The sequence below is a fragment of the Denticeps clupeoides genome, chromosome 3 (assembly GCF_900700375.1).
Source record: "Denticeps clupeoides chromosome 3, fDenClu1.1, whole genome shotgun sequence".
Lineage (NCBI taxonomy): Eukaryota > Metazoa > Chordata > Actinopteri > Clupeiformes > Denticipitidae > Denticeps > Denticeps clupeoides.
Window position 1 is genome coordinate 25810079 of NC_041709.1, and position 18585 is coordinate 25828663.

At 41.6% G+C, this 18585-nt stretch overlaps 1 protein-coding gene across 1 annotated transcript; it reads left to right on the plus strand.

Annotated features, from left to right (window-relative positions):
- Nucleotides 1-1135: 1135 nt before the first annotated feature.
- Nucleotides 1136-2942, plus strand: mchr1a (melanin-concentrating hormone receptor 1a). The gene is made up of 2 exons (XM_028974409.1): nucleotides 1136-1220; nucleotides 1823-2942. Exons 1-2 carry the CDS (start codon nucleotides 1151-1153, stop codon nucleotides 2851-2853), a joined length of 1101 nt encoding a protein of 366 aa, XP_028830242.1. The 5' UTR covers nucleotides 1136-1150; the 3' UTR covers nucleotides 2854-2942.
- Nucleotides 2943-18585: the final 15643 nt, after the last annotated feature.

An 18585-nucleotide genomic window follows, 5' to 3' on the forward strand; every position in this document is an offset into this window, starting at 1 on the left:
AACTGGCATTATGTAGAAAAAATATTAATGTGATGAATGTATGTGTCTTTGTGTGTGTTGTATATAAAATGTAATTCTATCAATAAAATGTAATGAATCCGAAGTCACTAAGTAATATTCTCGAGAACTATATTCTAAATTAAAGTAGTGAGTCGGATGCGGATCTTCTGAGGAGCAACCCACCAGAACCAATCCTGCAACTGCCGCATGAACTCAAGAACTTTCGCATGAACTGTTCTCTCTCTTTCGCTTTTATTATTCTGATTTTCTTCGTTAGGAGTTTTCCGATCTCTAGATTTCACGCGATCGAGACGATTTCCGCTTCCTCCACGCAGTGAAAATCTCGCGATATTTGTTTTTTTACGCCTAAAACGCAGTTACAAAATTACCCAAATGCTTACTTTGCCTAACTTTCTTACTAAACACACTTTCTTAATTACTAAATGAGCAAACTTACTTGTTGTACTACGACAAACCAAACCAAACATTTTTCATTTCAGAATTTAAACAACCCCACTAAGGACCATTTTTTATGGTTAAGGCCATTAAGACAAACTGTGCATTACTCTTACAATTTCAATAAATGTTGTTTCTTTAATACAGTGGTTTAGTCTAGTAGGACTTTGTTAGACTTTTCAAGATGAGCTTTTGGAACCCCACACACACACACACACACACACACACACACGCACGTACACTGAATAGAAATATCAATTTATATTTTCACGTATGTCTGTCATCAGAATCTCCAAAATCGGACAAAATGTTTTGGACTGTTTTCCCCAGGTCGTGTAAATGACAAATAAAGAAAGTAAACTCTGCGTCGACAAACGCCGAGCCACGGCGCCCTCTAGTGGTTTCACACCGAGGGCAAAATGTCGCTGCTGTGGAGAAAATAAGAGCAATTCACATGATAGGTAACTGGCAGTAAAATATGTTTTGAGTTTAAAAACCGGGAAATCGTGTTGAATTGAAAAAACAAAGTTCCAGCTCTCCGCGCATCACTCTCCCCAGCACGGCGCGTTACTACGCGACGCCGCCCCTTCCTCCGGGGAGGAGGGGCAGCGCGGCGACCACGGTCACAACGCACCGAAGTTGGGTGGAGGCTCTCCGGGACGCTGGAGCTGATGCTGAGTACAGCCCCGGGTCCATGGCTCTCCACGGCGCGTCGCCCGGGAACTCGTCCGTGCTGGGAAGAAACTCGTCGGAACACCCAACAGGTAAAACGTCCATCAGTCCGTCCGTCCATCCATCCATCCATCCATCCATCCTCACCCCCCAGAAGTCGCGGTGGTGCAGAAGCAGGAAAATAATAAAAACCCCGCATCTAATTTTTCCAGAGCCCACAGTGCATACTCGCATACGAGATATGAAGAAAATCAATGCAGCAGTTATGGTGCCTTTTTTCAGCAACTTTCCAATCAGCGTATTATGCTGATTAAAGGAATATTGAAATATGAAAGTAGACTTGAAATATTTACAGTCTTTCTATTTTCTTACCATTTATATAGTGGAATATTTTTTTATTTAATGCATACATAAAACAGCATTCTTAACTAAAGAGTATTTATTTATTTGGTTGTGACCTGCAGTACGTCTGGGTGATATTAAAATGTCACCATGATTATATATTATTGACTCATCCACATTTGAGCATGCAAAAGCAGATGTACTGTTTTCTTATTTCCAGAAAAGGAACTGCAACCCAGACTAAATACATAATATTCAGTATTTGCATTACATTTCCATTACATCTTTGTTACAAAAAATTATCCATTTTATATAAATCTGTCAAATTAATCTTTAACCAACCATTTGCCAGCTGAGAAGAGCGGACAGTACAGTAACGTCATCTTGCCAAGCATATTTGGAATCATCTGCTTTCTGGGCATTGTTGCCAACTGCATCGTTATTTACACAATTGTGAAAAAGACCAAGTGCCGTGCCAAGCAGACAGTGCCAGACATCTTCATTTTCAACCTGTCCATTGTGGACCTCCTCTTCCTCCTGGGCATGCCTTTCCTCATCCACCAGCTGATGGGCAACGGGTCCTGGTGTTTCGGTGCCATGATGTGCACCTTCATAACGGCCCTGGACTCCAACAGTCAGACGGTGAGCACCTATATCCTCACAGTGATGACCATGGACCGCTATCTGGCGACGGTTCACCCCATTCGGTTCAACCATGTACGCACCCCCTGCGTAGCAGGGGCGGTTGTGGCTCTGGTCTGGATCCTCTCCCTGCTGTCCATCACTCCAGTGCTGATGTATGCCGGCCTGATGCCCCTGCACGACGGCCTGGTGGCCTGCGCTCTCCTGCTGCCCAATCCGTCCACCGATATCTACTGGTTCACCTTGTACCAGTTCGTGTTGGCCTTTGCCCTGCCGCTGCTGGTCATATGCGTGGTCTTCTTCAAGATCCTCCAACACATGTCCGTTGCGGTGGCGCCACTGCCTCCCAGGAACCTTCGACTGCGTACCAAGAAGGTGACTCGCATGGCAGTGGCCATCTGCCTGGCTTTCTTTATCTGCTGGGCACCTTACTACATCCTCCAGCTTGTCCATCTGGGCATCCAAAAGCCAAGCCCAGCATTCTCCTACGCCTACAACATTGCAATTAGCATGGGCTACGCTAACAGCTGCATCAACCCCTTCCTTTACATTGTCCTGAGTGAAACCTTCAAGAGGCAATTCATCGTGGCCATCCAGCCGGCCAACAACAACTTCCGGCCCAACCCGAGCACCACAGAGGGGAGCGTGTCCCTACGTCTGGCTCCAGACTTCCAGCAACAGCCGCAGGCCTCTCGACGGTTCCTCCAGGAAGGCACAGCTAACAACACAGAAGATTGCTGAGGTGCTGAAATACTGCCTCGTAAACAAGTTGTGGAACATGCACAGAACATTAACCATTGCTTTCTGGACATGCTGCTTTTCGTCCTCAACCAGACATCAAATACTCATTTCTTTTCTACAAAGTTTGTGTTCGGGATCATTTTCTGAGTGAAGGACAAGAAGAAGAGATGAAGAGTAATTTTCCCAAAGCTCTACACTCTGCTATCCTTCTCAGACACTTCTAGAGTACATAGCACACTCACCAACAATCCCATAATGCAATGTGATTGAGCCAAAAAATCATGGTTGGAGCTGGCCTTCTTGCATCAAACTTTTCCAAATGTAAAAAAATTCAGTAGCGGAAAAACTATTCGTGAACATGTTTCTTTGTTTAGTGTAACTGTATTTTTTATTGTGTATTTAAGATTCCAAATTAACTTTAAAATGTTTATCTTTACAGGTGTATTTATAAGGTCTTGTGGCATTGAGGGGTGAGAATCATTTAGGCTTAAGTGACATTTCGTGGCAAACAAAAAGCTCTGATCAGTTCGTCATACTGGCAAAAGGACATAAAAATAATTTTTAATAAACATAAAACAAACAACTTAATGAACACAAATGGCAACAATTTAGTGACTATTTTTGAAATACATAAATTGTACTTTTCAATGTTATTCATGTGTTTAAAGAAATGTGTTTTAAAAATGTAAAGTTGGAAAAATGTTACTTGTGTCCATATGGTTTTCTACGGAAGTCCGTAGAGGATATGTAATTTCATTTTTTGGTTTTGTTACAAGTTATCTTGAGAAAACAACTTGTTATTTTGAGATAATAAAAAAAAAAAACGGATTTGGTTGGATTGAGCTGACCCATTGTTACATACAGCATCATGGATGAACACATTCAATATTACTGTAATCAGTGGAGGACACAAGCAGAAATAGCATTGTGTCTTTTAGTGAAAGACAATTATTATATCAGGGGAGAAGACTTGGGGCAGTGCTTCAGTTGCCTTGCCTTTAAACTGCAGCTGAATCTGTATAGGAGCAGTTTTCACGTTGTGAAGCAGCTCCGTTGCACAAGTAATAAAGTTGCATAAGTAAAATTGCCTGCACTGTTGCCAGAGCTCTTAAAGTGTACCTGCTGTAATCAGTAAAGTTGAAAATGCTGGTCTCGTGTGAAATGGTCTCTACGGACTTCCATAGTTCTCACTGCTCGACAATCTATGTATCCTTTGTTGAAGTGATTGTCATACACAGCAGCACAGCAAACGGTGCAGACAATGAAATGTGTCCTCTGCTTTTAACCCATCACCCTTGGTGAGCAGTGGGCACCCATGACAGGTGCCTGGGGAGCAGTGTGTGGGGACGGTACTTTGCTCAGTGGTACCTCAGTGGCACTTCAGCGGATCGGGATTCAAACCGGCAACCTTCTGATTACGGGGCCGCTTTCTTAACCGCTAAGCCACCACTGCCCCTAAAAAACTTGTGCTCACCTGCATGTAAAATAAAATAAAAAAAGTACCTGAATGTGTCTAGTCCGTGTGTGATCTTCATCATACCTTGTTACATGTGTCTTGTCCATGTTATGTCATTGTTATGTTATGTTATGTCATTGTCATTAAACCCCTTGTTTTTTCCATGGAGTCATGTACATTAGTCCTTCTATGCACCATGCTGTCATGACAATGATCTTTATAAGTAGAAAGTCATACCAAGTCAGCCATACAAGTATACAGAGAGACTCAGATTTATCAGCACGAAAGTGTATACATTCAGCGTGAATGTTGATTGTTTAATGGCAGTGTGTATAAGGGCAATAGTGGAAGATGAAGTTTTCTCAGTTTAGGCCAGTAGTGCAAAGATGAGGAGTGTGTGTGTGTATGTAGTAGCATGGTGGTGAGGAGCCTCATCCTGTCAGATCTGGCTCTTATTTCACAGTATCACCTCATTAGAAGGTGAAGAGCTTATTGCCACAAAGCATAATTTCATACAGCATTAGAGAGCAAATTAATTTAGATGTTAAAAGTGTAACATCAGGATTTCATCATTTGCATATCAATTAGACTTTAGCTATGCCCCAGCAGTGAATTGCACAAAAATCAGTTTATATTGTGAAAATCTGGTTCTCAACTGGAATGAATTGCATGTAGGTACTACCACGGTTTACACCCTCGACTAATGACACATCTTTCATTTCAAAGGATCCTGAAGCCACTGCCTGCTTCCGAAAAAGTGCTTTCATAAAAAACGCATGAAAAGATTTTTGTTGTTTTATTCAGACTACCAGGTTCCAAACTGCACAGGTGTATGGTTTCTAAAGGAATAAAAAGTCCCCTTGGGTATGGTGGACGAAGACCCCGCTGTGTTGTTTAAGTAAGATTTTTAAATCCTTTCTAGCTCTTGCTGTGGCCTTCTGGACTCTGCCTCATCATGCTGAGGGGTAGAAAGCAAATGTGTCATTACCGTAATTTTACCCAGAGGTCGTAAATGACATTTCTGAAAATATTCTGGTAGTACTGGAGAGTTTTTTGCATTGTTTTTGATGAAGAACATTGTATTCAGTTATATAACCACTTATTTGTAGTAGGTGAGGGTAGAGTTTCATTTTAAAGTGAGTGGTGGTGCTTTACCATTGCCGCTTCATTAACATCCTTCGGGGCATGTATCTTTCCAGTAGAATAACCTGAAGAAATAATAGAACATTTCACTAATTTTATGGAGGCTGTGGACCATATTGAAACCCTCTTAATTGGAATTTAGTTTTATTTAGCATGAATCCTATTTTGAAATGTAATGTAGTTTTGACTTCGTAATTCTGACATCACTGTTGAGAATTCACATTGTTAATTTAGCAAAGCACGGCACTAACCCATCCTGAACATAATACATGCATGGGTAATTATTTCTTTCTTTATTTTATGACAGCAGCCTGGAGAGCATGATCTTATTATGCTGTGGTAGAAATCAAATGTCTCAGTCTGTTTTTTTTCACAAGACCATCAGGTCAGCTTTGCTAAGAATTAGCATGAACATTAATTGGACTAGACTTTAACTGACTGTCTTAGGACATCAGATATGTTCAGATGTGTGTCCATAGCACCCAAGAGAAGGTTAAAGTTGTGTTTTTGGACAGTGTCACCAGTGCCATACATGTACAATAGGAACAGTAGGGGACCGAGTGCAGAACCTTGAAGTACTGCATAATAACATTTACTCAGAGCAAACACTGTACTGGACATGGACACAAATTGAAATTTTTCTATCACTGGCAGATATAATGCTAATTCTGTTTTTGTAAAAATGAATGTGCTGATCCTTGATACTGTATTTATAAAATCCCATAAAATCTCACTTGGCTTTGGTTGAGATAACAAAAAAAAAAAACACTCTCAAGATAAGAAGACAGAACGAGATCAAATTGCATGTCCTCTGCAAACTTGATTATTTGTGTAATAATGTACCAAACTATTTGAAATGATTATAGTTATAGTAACTGAGAAGACATGGATGTGCTTGTTATTTTACTGGTTAAAAAACTGAAAAGCAGCATCCTTGTACTTAAAAAAAGTCTTCATTTTCAGGTTAGGTGGAAGTCTTCCAATTTTGTCTGACATCTTGTTTCTAGCTGGTGAGAAAGCCTCCAAGTTTTGAGGGTACAATGGAGCTTTTGTCATTAGTTCCATTCCTGGATGTGATAAATCCAGTGTGACCCAAGGGACAGTGCTAATGATTCTGCAGCATCTGTAGACTGGATGGTCAGTGTGGATGAGTGAGCTTGGGAAGATCTTGAACAACTGTTGTTATTAATTTCAGTTGGCAAGCACTGTACAAACATTTTTAACAACAATGATGCAGCATCATTAGACCTGATGTTGTAGCTGTAAATGAGTCTGAGCTTATTATTCACTCTTATTCATGTTTGTCCATGTTGTATTTGTGACTTGTACAATTTTTATTAAAACACCATTCTATCAGATGGTCACAACACCAAAAAGGTAGTGAGGTCATTCCAAAACATGGTTACATGGTTACTTAACATGATGCATGTGGGATTTTGTTACATAATTTGACAGCTAGTGGAACTAGTCATTAATTACGTAATTACGGTTATAAAATTAGTTGGACTATATTGCCAGACTCTGTCAATGTATTCACAAAAAAAGATATATATCCATATATGATCCATGATCCATATATCCATATATAATCCATATATGTTCATAACATTGTATATAAAAGCTTTGACAGTGATTTTGATAGGGATTCATTAAATTTGTAAATAATATTTGTAATAAATATTCTGATGTACTGTTTATGTATAAGTTTGTAATTTTTGTGTTTGAAGCTGTAAATATAAATAAAAGAAGTGTCTACATAGGCAAACTTAATAACAAATGTGTCTAATCAGTTATGACATACATTTATACATTTTATTTATATAATTCTTTTGCATACATACATACATACATACATACAAATGTGTCTTAAAAGTTATGATATTATACATTTATTCCAATTATTTGCATTTTATCATTTTTGCATTTACAGTGGTGTAAATGCAATATTGTTTCATTATTAAGGGAGAAAATAATCATCAACCCTGAGTTCAATATCTCATTGAGCTACACACAGGCTACACAAGAAATAATTTAAATAAGACCTGCCTGCCAAAGTGATGTGGAACAAAAGCACTTCAAAAGCTCGACATCATGCCGAGGTCTAAAGAAATTCAGGAACAAATGAGAACAAAACAAATCAGTCTGGAAAAGGTTACAGAGCCGTTTCAAAACGTTTGGGACTCCAGCTAGCCATGGTGAGAGTCATTATCCACAAATGATGAAAACATGGAACAGTGGTGAACCTTCCCAGGAGTGGCCGGCTGACAAAAATTTACCCCACATTTCTTACTTACTAAAATCCTTCACATAAAGTCTTTGACTAATATTTCAATTTGTTTGTTAGATTGAAACATTTAAATGTGACTAACATTGAATAAAATAAAAAAAAAAAACAGAGAAGGGGCAAAAACTTTTTCAAACAGCTGTCTGTGTGTTCATGCGAGTTCTGTTCTACATTTTGTACAAGTCGTGCGTTCCTCACCATCTTCGCCATTGCCTGAACTGTGACTTCTTTATCATTACAACAAATTCAATTTTTCAAAAAACATTGTTTAGAGTTGAGGACTAATTAATTTTTGGGAAATCTATAAAATTATTGCATTCTATATCTTTATTGCCCTATCCTGTGACTCCCTGTAAGAGTAGTGTGGAAAAATGGGTCATTGTTAGCGAACAGGCAGGGCTCTCTGGCTCTGGAGGACCAGGACCAGGACCTTCCTCCGGCATGGCAGTGGCTCTGGCCCCTCTGGTAACCTGGACAGAAATGTCAGGGCTGTGCTGTCTGTGCATGTGCAGTCCCTGCTTTTATCCCTGCATTCTCCAGGGAGGTGGTCCCGGACTGAGTACCATACTGCAGGGTGGTGCGGCCTGGGCACGCCTGCTGGTGGTTCCAGGCTTCCTCCTACACCAATCTACAGCGGACTACCCAGCCGGAATATAGAGACTGCTGCGTATTTGTTTTTACCGACACATGGCTCAGCGACAAAGTTCCAGACACTGGACAGGTTTCGTGCCGATAGGAATGCAGCCCATGGTTGCCTCTAGCTACTGTTAATCGCTGGTGGAGTTTGTGACTGTGAGATGCAGACCTTTTTAATTCACCTCAGTTTTCCTTATTGGAGTGTACATTCCACTCCTCCTTGGTGCCCCTGGTAGGGTCTCCCATTACAAATTGGTCTTGGGTTCAGAAGATCTTTCATTTAAGGAACAACAAAAAGTCAGAGTACCCGGCCCGGAGGGTTACCGGGGTCCCACCCTGGAGCCAGGCCTGGGGTTGGGACACGTGAGCGGGCGCCTGGTGGCCGGGCTTTTGCCCATGATGCTCGGCTGGACCCAGCCCGAACCGGATACATGGGTTCATCCAACTACGGACCCACCACCTGCAGGAGGAACATGAAGGGTCTGGTGCAATGTGGATCGGGTGGCAGACCGAGGCAGGAGCTTTGGCGGTCCGATCCCCAGACAAGGAATCTGGCTATTGGGACATGGAGCATCACCTCTCTGGCGGGGAAGGAGCTGGAGCTTGTGGAAGAGGTTCAGCGGTACCGGCTAGATATAGTCAGACTCACCTCGACACATGGCATTGGCTCTGGAACCCAAGTCCTTGAGAGAGGTTGGACACTCTCCTTTGCTGGAGTTGCTGCAGGTGAGAAGCAGAGGGCTGGGGTTGGCTTTTTGTTAGCCCCAAGTCTCTCAGCCTGTTTGTTGGGGTTTATCCTGGGGGACGAGGAAACAATACAACAACAATACTGTAACTCAAATTATGTCTCTGGCTGGATCAGACCATAATGTTTCATCTATATCACAGGTTATGTTTTCATTAGCAAGGCATCTTTGGCCAATCTTGGACCAGATCTCTGAATCAATAGGTTTAATTTAGCCTAGGTCTATTGCACAGTAATGTTGCATGGAACAAGGTTATGTATGCCGTACACAATAACCTGCACATACTCATGGCACAAATGTTTCACTCTCTCTGAATTTCTGTCAAATGGTACTTGATACAGATGCTTCATGTTTACCTGATGAGAGACTTGATGAATGTAATTGAAAATATTGTGATCATTGATCACAATATTTTTACTATGTCTACAATGTCGACAATAACCACCTCTTGCACTTGAGTGAACATGGGGTCCCTTCCTCTTCGATGTCCTCGACCCTCAACCCTATGTAGACAAAAATACATGCAACCTACTGTCAAATGTCATTTGGCTGAACTCTTAGTCCGGCTTCCCTCAGTATGAGGTTGAGAACGTGGTCAAAAAGTGTCGCATGGATATCTCGAGGTAAAGCTTGTCCTCCTCCTCTTCTGTTTTTCAGGTGCTATCTTCTCTTCAGGTCCCTCTTCCTCCACCTCCTTTTTCTGCTCTTTGCGCTCCTCCTCTTTCTTCCATTTTCTTAAAAGGCAGGTGAACTCACCTGCAGTCCTTATGTAGTGCACCTGATTGCTGTGTCTTCAATCAAGCACACTTCAATTTCCACACTTAATAGATGTGATAATAAAATTTGTTCATATGTGTGGTCATTGGGAAGCCTTTTTGACGAGGAATTAACTTGACGAGGAGGTTACTTTCTCATCATTTTGACGCGTAGGTGTATAAATGTGTGTAGTTTTTTTTCACTGTGTGTTCAGTTTTGCAAAAAGTGTGAAGCAGACATTTTGTGTAATGTTGTGTCGATCTGCTGATCTTGCTCGTTAAAGTAGAGTTTTGCTAACTGTGTGAAAATGTTTTATTTAGTGTGAAAATAAAACTGTAAATCTGTAAAAATTATACAGATAATGTGTGTAATTTGGGGTGTAAAGTACACAATATGCTGTTAATTACAAGTTACAATTTTTTGGTTTATTTGTGTATTACAAATGAAATTATCTAGAGAACATTTTGAATTATTTGGACAACGTTATAATGGAATTAATTACCTACATAAAACAACATATTTTTCTTTTTGCAGAACTAATGTAATTATCTTGTGTCTAAAACAATGAAATCCATTAAAAACCTCCTTCATGCTCATTATAATATATATTTTGTGTAGTCTCAATAATGTGTTCAGGACAGTTTTAAATGTCAAAATGCTGGATAGGGGTTGTAATATTTAAGGCAACGTGACTTCATGGACTTACATGAGCAATATTACTGCCAGCATTTAGGCAGGCAACTCCGTCATCTGCATGCACACTGCATGCACACTGTCATCATCTTCTGTGTGTGTGTGTGTGTGTGTGTGTCCTGGGATGGGTTCCAGCACCTGCAACCCTGATATGGATGAAACGGTTATGGCTGGTGAATCAGTGAGTAGGTGAGACAGCAACACATGAAACCTCAAGTGATGCTCCTCAACATGCTCTGACAAGCTCAAGCTGCTAAAGATTGTACGTTTATGGCAATCAATATTCCACATTTATAATGCATGCAAAGACACATTAAATGTCAGTTGGATTCATCTGACATCTGCACCATTTGGTTTGGTCGCAAAAAATCATTATCACAGTGTCTGAGTCAGCCACAGTCAGCCTTTTGATCCATTGAACCGAACAAAGAGCAATTTAATTTTCACCTTTGCTTTAACCTCTGTTGGTATTAATGGTCATTCTGGACCTGTAATTTTTAGATAAAGCTTAGTCATTATATGGGCTAATCAGTGTCTAATCCATTTCATTGTCCCAACATGTTAATAAAGCAGAACAACAGGAAATCAGCACCCTTATTTCACATGGGACAGATTGTTCTCTAGGGCCCCCCTTCTTGTTCTGTTTTCATACCGGAATTGCTTAAAAATGTCAGTCAACATGTTGCCACAGTGACAGATTGGATCCATAGGTTGACGTGTTGCCTCGGCCATAACAACGGCATTTTCTTTCACGAAAACGGTTTTCTGGGATCAGATCCAACCGACGAGCATGAAAATATATGTGACAGTCTGCAGCAATGAATATGGTTCAATATGACCAGTATTTGAAAATCTTCATTCCTGAGGAAGCCTGTGCATGAGTGACACATTAAAAAACACGATATGAAACAGACCTGATGTGCAACCTTTGATGACCATGCCAGAATGGGGTGTCATTAGGAGGCAGTTGCATACATTTAGCTACTTAAAGACTTAAAGTCACAGGCTCGTCCTTGTCAGCCCCGAAGACACTGTCAGAGAAGAAAAGGATCAGCAAACTGGCTGTGTGTGGATTCATCCCACAGCTCTTTTGAACTGGCTTCATCCGGAGTTGAGTTGTCCTCACTAATTGCCAGAGTGTGTGTTCAGTGGCTGACATCTGCTCCCCAACATCACATCCCACCAGTTAACCACAGTGCAGAGAATCAATAGACTCTTTTACATCAAAACAGAAAGTTTATTTGGAACACATGAAATAAAGGGGAAAAACCAAACCACCAAACCTCGCACTGAATCAACGTCTGTCCCAGGGATCACCGGTGACCCCCCCTCACTCCTGTATGGCACAACACAGGAAAAACACACACTCACGCACAGGTCAGGTCAGGTCAGGACTTCGGGGGAACACGTGTTGGACAACCGCTCTGCCCATCCAAGGCGCTGCCTGGTTATATGGAAGCCCCAATCACGCAGGTGGAATCAGCATCAAACACCCCATGTGCCGTCCAGGAGAAGCTGAATGTCAAACGCAAAACCTTTTTATTCATTTTTTCTCACATGTTAATATTAGCACATTTATTTTGGGGATTTCTTTTTGGAAAAAAGGAAAAATAAGAAAAATAAGAGAAGAGCACTTTTGGAAATGTTTGTATCCTCTGCTTTGACTATGTCACCGGACATCCTGCCACATTCTGTTAGTGGTATTGAAAAGAAATGGAAGCAACAGCAGCTACTAAGCCATGAAGAAATGGTCCATGTAAAATCACAGAGTGAGGTCAAAGCATGCTGAAAAAAAGTCAATAGCTACAGACCTCCAAACCTCATGTGGTCTTCAGATTATCTTTATAGCTGAATTCAGAGAGCACCATGGAATGGGGTCCCATGGATGAGTAGCAGCATCCAAGCCTTACATCACCAAGTGCAATCGTTGGAATTTAAAGTGATGTGATGTGATTTGTTGTGGCTATTTCATGCTCAACTTTGGGGACGGCCCCTTCCTGTTCCAAGTGCACAAAGAAAGGTCCATAATGACATGGATGGTGAGGAGAAACTTGACTGGCTTTCACAAAGGCCTGACCTCAACCCAATAGAACACATTTGGGATGAATTTGAGACTTCTCATCCATCATCAGTGCCAAACACACAAATGGTCTTCTAAAAGAATGCTTGAAAGACAGTCCTAAACCTTCACGCTCCGCACTCCTTCACACTCCATATTGAAGGCTATGGATTAAAAACAGGATGTCATTATATTTTAATGTGGGTAAAATATAGTGTATGTATATACACATGATGTGGGCAATTCATCATACCTGTGTGAAAAAGTTGCTGGTGTTTTACCAAAATCAGCTCCCCTGTGGCAGGAAGGAATGTTCTCATTGCACCCAGCAGCGTCATACCTTATATGAAGGCCAAGGTTTTTTAACAGTTAATTTTTGGTTAAAATGGACAAAACTCACTGGGAGTAACACGGAAACGAGGTAAAGTGACTCCTATAAATTGGCTAGAGAGCAGCTGCCAGCTGCTCAGTCATTGCGTGACTGACGTCATCAGATTCGGCTCCGAAATCTTCACAACCAAGTAAGATCGTTCCTGCCCTCTCTACAATCCCAAATCCTGAACTCCTTCCTGTCGTCCTGTTACGTCCTGTATTGTGCCCTAAATGCGAACGACAACATCAGTGTGGTGTTGTGGCTCATGACGGTCCGCGTTCGCAGATTAACGTGGAGGGAACTTACCTGCCTCCGAGCGTCCCACCGCACCAAGGTTCCTTGTCTCCTCCTCCACGCTCTCTCGTTCTGATTCCGGTTGCCGTGACATCACCTTTGATGTCACCTTTTCTTTCACCTTTGATGTCACCTTTTCTTTGCCCAGAATGCAAATTTTAGCTTTACACATGAGTAAGCGACTGTTCCAGGTCAAATGTTTCTTCAGTTGCTTGACCACAAACACATTCAATTATGACAAGAAATCCTGAGAAGCATGCTGGTGGCACATCTGGTTCTGCTGCAAATGTTAAAAACCTCGAAGAGACAAGTCTCATGTTATCTCCCTCATAGACTTGATTTGTCAGTTACGATGACCTGAAGTCTTTGTCCTTTCCAGGGACTCACCATGCTACTGAGTGCTTGATATTCATTTCTGGTCATAAGTAACACTGCTGAAAATGTCAGTCTCCATGGAAATATTCACACATGGTACCAACACGTTATAAATATCTCTACAGCTTCACTTATACTAGCTTTATTTGGTGGACAAGAGATTCCATGTCATTTCTTGTCAAAATGGAATTGGTAGGAATTTTCAGCAACACAATAATTCTTTAATACAGGGAACATGTTACTGCAGTTCCAACTCTGTGGAATTCCCACAAAGATCATCTCTACCCCTGCTGTGTGTGTATAAAGACTACAGTTGAATGTCTATGTATGAAATTCATATGTATACATTTATTTTCTGCATTATGTTAATCAGCACGGTAATCAACTGTGACATTTTGGTACTAATACACGTACCCTTACAGCCCTATTGTAAATGACCTCCTGCACTGAGGTTTCACAGTCTTCCAAAAACAGATTTGGCTCCTTTCCATTTTAATCTTATGCATTGCACTGCAATGTCACATTGGTGCTATGAAATATCACACTCATTCAAAACTTGCACTTTTTAAAAAAATATATATATATAAAATTCGGCTTTTGGCAAACTTATGAAAAATGAAAAAGCCAATTTTTTGGTCCTGTGATTCCTTTTCTAGATACCTTGATGATGATAGAGGGCAGGAATGACATTTATGGGCAGGCTCTTTGTTCCTCTTGATTTAAAAAAATTGGTTGATTGATTACGCTATTTTGACAGACTTTTGCTCTTAAATCTCACATCCTCTCACAAAAAGCAAGGTCTATGGTGGACTGCCATTTTAATGGTATGTTTACCTGGTAAACCAGTGGAGATGGGGCTGTTTACCATGTATAAGAACACCACTGTTCCACCTAGTCATAACAGATGGATCTAAAAAGTGTACACACCCCTGTTAAAATAACATATTATTGTGATGTAAAATTTTTGGACTACAACAAATAATAACCTATAACCTATAATACAAAAAAAAATTTTGATATAATGCCTATCAGCCTGACAGATTCACGTAAATTAGGCTATGAAATTAAACTGCATAAAGAGCAGTCAAGTATTTGTTAAGACGCATTACTTTTTCCACATTTTGTTATGTTACATTAGAAAAATAGATTAAATCAATTCGTCTCCTCAGAAATCTACACTCAACACTCCATGACAACATACTTTAGGGCGATTTCTGGAAAAAAATTCATGTACTTGGGGTGAACTAGCAGCTGGTGCGGAAGACCGTGGTCGAGGCCTCTGATGGTGGAGAGAAAAACACATCTACAACATCAGGGTCAGAACTTCAGACAGGTAGGGATAATCCAGGAGAGTAATCAGGAAACAAAGTGGTCGGCATGAAAAAAGGGCAATCCAAGAAAACGGCTTACAAATAGTCGCGTATGGCACACTGCCAGGCCGCTAGGGGGTGCAGACAACTCCGCAGGACACCCCCTCTAGGGCTGGCACCGGACAGACCAGGCACCGATGGCTGGGTATCGTGGAACTGTATAAGGAGCGCAGGGTCTAGGATGTCTTTGCAGGGAACCCAGGACAATTCCTCAGGGTTGAACCCCACCCAATCTATCAAGTACCAATCCCTGCCGGGCCACAACCTCACGACTGATCCGCCACCGGGGCAGGGGTTGGTACCAAAGGTGATATGTGGACCTTCCACAGGTGGGAGATGTGGAGGACAAGACTGACACAGAGGGATTAAGGCAGGGACAGTTAGTAGGAAACTGGGTTGACACGGCGGTGGACTAGATGTAGCGGGGTCCCAGCTTCTTGGCAGATGAGGGCATGGGAACACCTCAAGTAGACACCCAAACATGGTCCACAGGGTGGAGCAGGAGGCAGGGTGTTGTCACTGGTCTGCTTGTCGCTTCATGGTTTGTGCTGTATGGTTCAGGGCTTGGTGTACCTTGGTCCATGTTTGGTGTAGCTGCCGTAGGTGTAGGTTGATGGCTGGTACTGGTCCTTCTGCGGTTCGCAAGATGATAATCCTGTGGCAGATGAGATGTGTTGGTTCTGGGTCAGTTCAGCGAACAGAAGATGCTTGGACAGGAGGAGGGATGCGAGCACAGTAGCACCTAGCAGGTAATTCTCCTGTTCTTGGTTGATTCGCTGGGTCTGGCTGTTGGACTCGGGGTGATATCAGGAGCTGAGACTGACCATCACCCTAGGTTGTCTCCAAATGTGCTGCCAGAACCAAGTGATGAACTGTTGACCGCGGTCTGATAAGAGGTGGTCTGGAGGTGGTCAAAGTGTTGGACGACCTCCTGAATGACGTGGCTGGTCGCCTCTGAAGGCGTACCTGGGAGGGCGATGAATCGGGCAGCCTTAGAAAATCGGTCCACTAATACCGACACCATGGTTTTACCATGGGAAGTGAGGATTCTGGTGATGAAATAGAGCCATGGAACCAGAGGTGGTGTGATCTTGGTAGTGGAAGCAGGAGGCCTTGGGGGAGTTGGGTGTCGGCCTCATTGGTTGAGCAAACAGGCAAACAGGGTAGGTAGTGATGTCGAGACCCAGCCACCAGAAGAATGCGTTTGCGCGCGTTTTCAAATTTCAAGTGGAATTTTTTGTGACACACAATCCGTGTCCTTGAGAAAAAGCAATCGAACTGAGACTCCCAACAGACTCCACGTTTACAACAGCTGTACACCAGGCTGCCTGTGTTTTGTGTTACATTTATGACTTTCTTCGCTGTGGTAGTAACTGATTTTTCACTCATTTCAAGTGGTGTCTGTCAGTCACATGTCAACACAGACAGCCTGGTGTCTGGATACAGGAATGCGATCTGAAATTCTCCGGACAACCATCCCAAAGTTCAAGTGCAGCTGTCCACTGTCCATCACCAGACCATTTTATGTCCCGTCTATTCACATCTGTATGTGCAGGATGACCAGGTGCCCCAATAGACCATAACCAACAGGTGAACTTGCTGCAGGAACCGACCACATCAGGCTTGATTCCTTTTCTGAGATAAGTCGGAGCCTCCCGAGGGCTGCTGCATTTTAAATCATGTCTCATGAATCCCGAGAGGATGCTTGTTTACTTAATTTTTTTTATCTTGCCCGACATTTAGCCCCCATCAGGAACTGTGTTTAAGAAACAGCGTTAATAAAAATGGACACAAACGATTGTTTTGTAGAGTTTTATTTGATGATTATCTTAAATGGATCAATGAGCTTGAATTGTGAAAACTGAATTTGAATTTGGAGAAGCAAATTTGTGTTACATTTTTAGGGATGTAAAATGCAGTTTCAATTCCCTTGGAATTCTGCTGCAATTTAATACATTCAGATTCAGTTTGTACAATTCAATTTCAATTTGTGCAATTCAGATTCAAAAATATTCAATTTCAGTTTCTACTGGAACAAATCTCCCATAGTTTTTATTGATATACCTTTGGCAGCAATTACAAGTCTGATATGAACATGTGTTTCAAGTCTTTTTGAATATGATGGAACACCAATCCTTTGCCAGTTTGGCCCATTCCTCTTTGCAGCACCTTTCAAGCTCCATCAGGTTGGATGAGAGGCGTCGGTGCACTGCTGGTTTGGAACTTCTTCTACTTCTTCTACTCTCCACTTGGTTTAAAGCAACAGCAATATTTCTGTCTCCTGTCTTGGAGGTCTGCAGAAAATTCATTTGACTCCATGCTTGCTTTGTGCTCTGACATGAAATGTCAACTCTGGGACCTTTGTGTGCCTTTCCAAATCAGGTCCAATTCAGCAGCAGAAACAAGGATGAGCAGGGGAAACAGGATGCACCAGAGATCAATTTTGAGCATCATGGCAAAGGCTATGTACATGTTCTTTCTCAGTTTTGTTTTTAATTTGCCAAAAGCTCAACTAAAGTATTTTTACATTGTCATTATGGTATATTGTGTGCAATTTTTTCCTCAGAATTTATTAAATACATTTTGGAATAAAGCTGTAACATAAAAGGTGGAGAAAGGGATGCACTGTGAATACTTTCCGGATGCACTGTAACTTCACTGCACAGTGAAAAGAATAAAGATCTCATGCACCTTTAAAGTGCATTTAGCATTTACAATAGATACAGTGATGCTGATAACCTGGTGAAAAGATCTAAGTTATGAAGGGAAGCAACTAATTCCTGGGTCTAACTGTAAATAAAAAAGCCAGATTAATTGATTTTCCTGCTTTTCCCCTCACCCCATGGAGTCCAACAGAATCTGTTTCCATTTCTTCTGCTTGAGGTGACAGATGTGATGCCTGTGAACCATTTCAAACCTGGCTAAAAGAAAACAGATTATTTCCAGTACTTATATGCACAGCTGAAATTGGCACAATGATTCAGCGTGGCCGCACCTCCAGTATATCTGGCAAACGTATGAATATTGAAAAATTCACTGCATGCACACAACAAACACACATCAAGACAGAATTTCTGTGAACAGAAATTAATATATATGGGATACAGCCTCCTGACACTCATTACCTTGTCTTTGCAATATCTCTACCATTCAGTAATGATGCCAGAAAATGCCCATGTGTTGTTTATTGATCAACAGACCACTTAAATTAACAACCAAAATTGGGTTTTGCACAATGTTAGTCACATTGTAAAAATACATTAAATACAGTTAAAACTGTGGACGCCCCGATATATGTGACACTGAAGAGATATAGTGAAAAAAGTGAAAGTGCACTAGGCCACCGCTGCCCCTGTAAAACCCAGGGCGCAGAGGAGTGTAAGCAGCAGGACAGGGTTGCTTGGGGTAACGTGAACTGGCAGAAGGATATGGCAAACTAAACCACATGATGAGCAGGCACTGAACAAAATGGCCACTGGATGTTTATATTGGACGGCGACTTTGGACTTATCTGTTTCCGCGTGGTCATCCCTGTGGGCGTTTATGC

Coding starts and splice junctions, on each gene's coding strand:
- mchr1a (XM_028974409.1), top strand. CDS start 1,151: ATGGCTCTCCACGGCGCGTCGCCCGGGAACTCGTCCGTGCTGGGAAGA. Junction 1,221..1,822: donor CTCGTCGGAACACCCAACAG/GTAAAACGTCCA, acceptor ACCATTTGCCAG/CTGAGAAGAGCGGACAGTAC.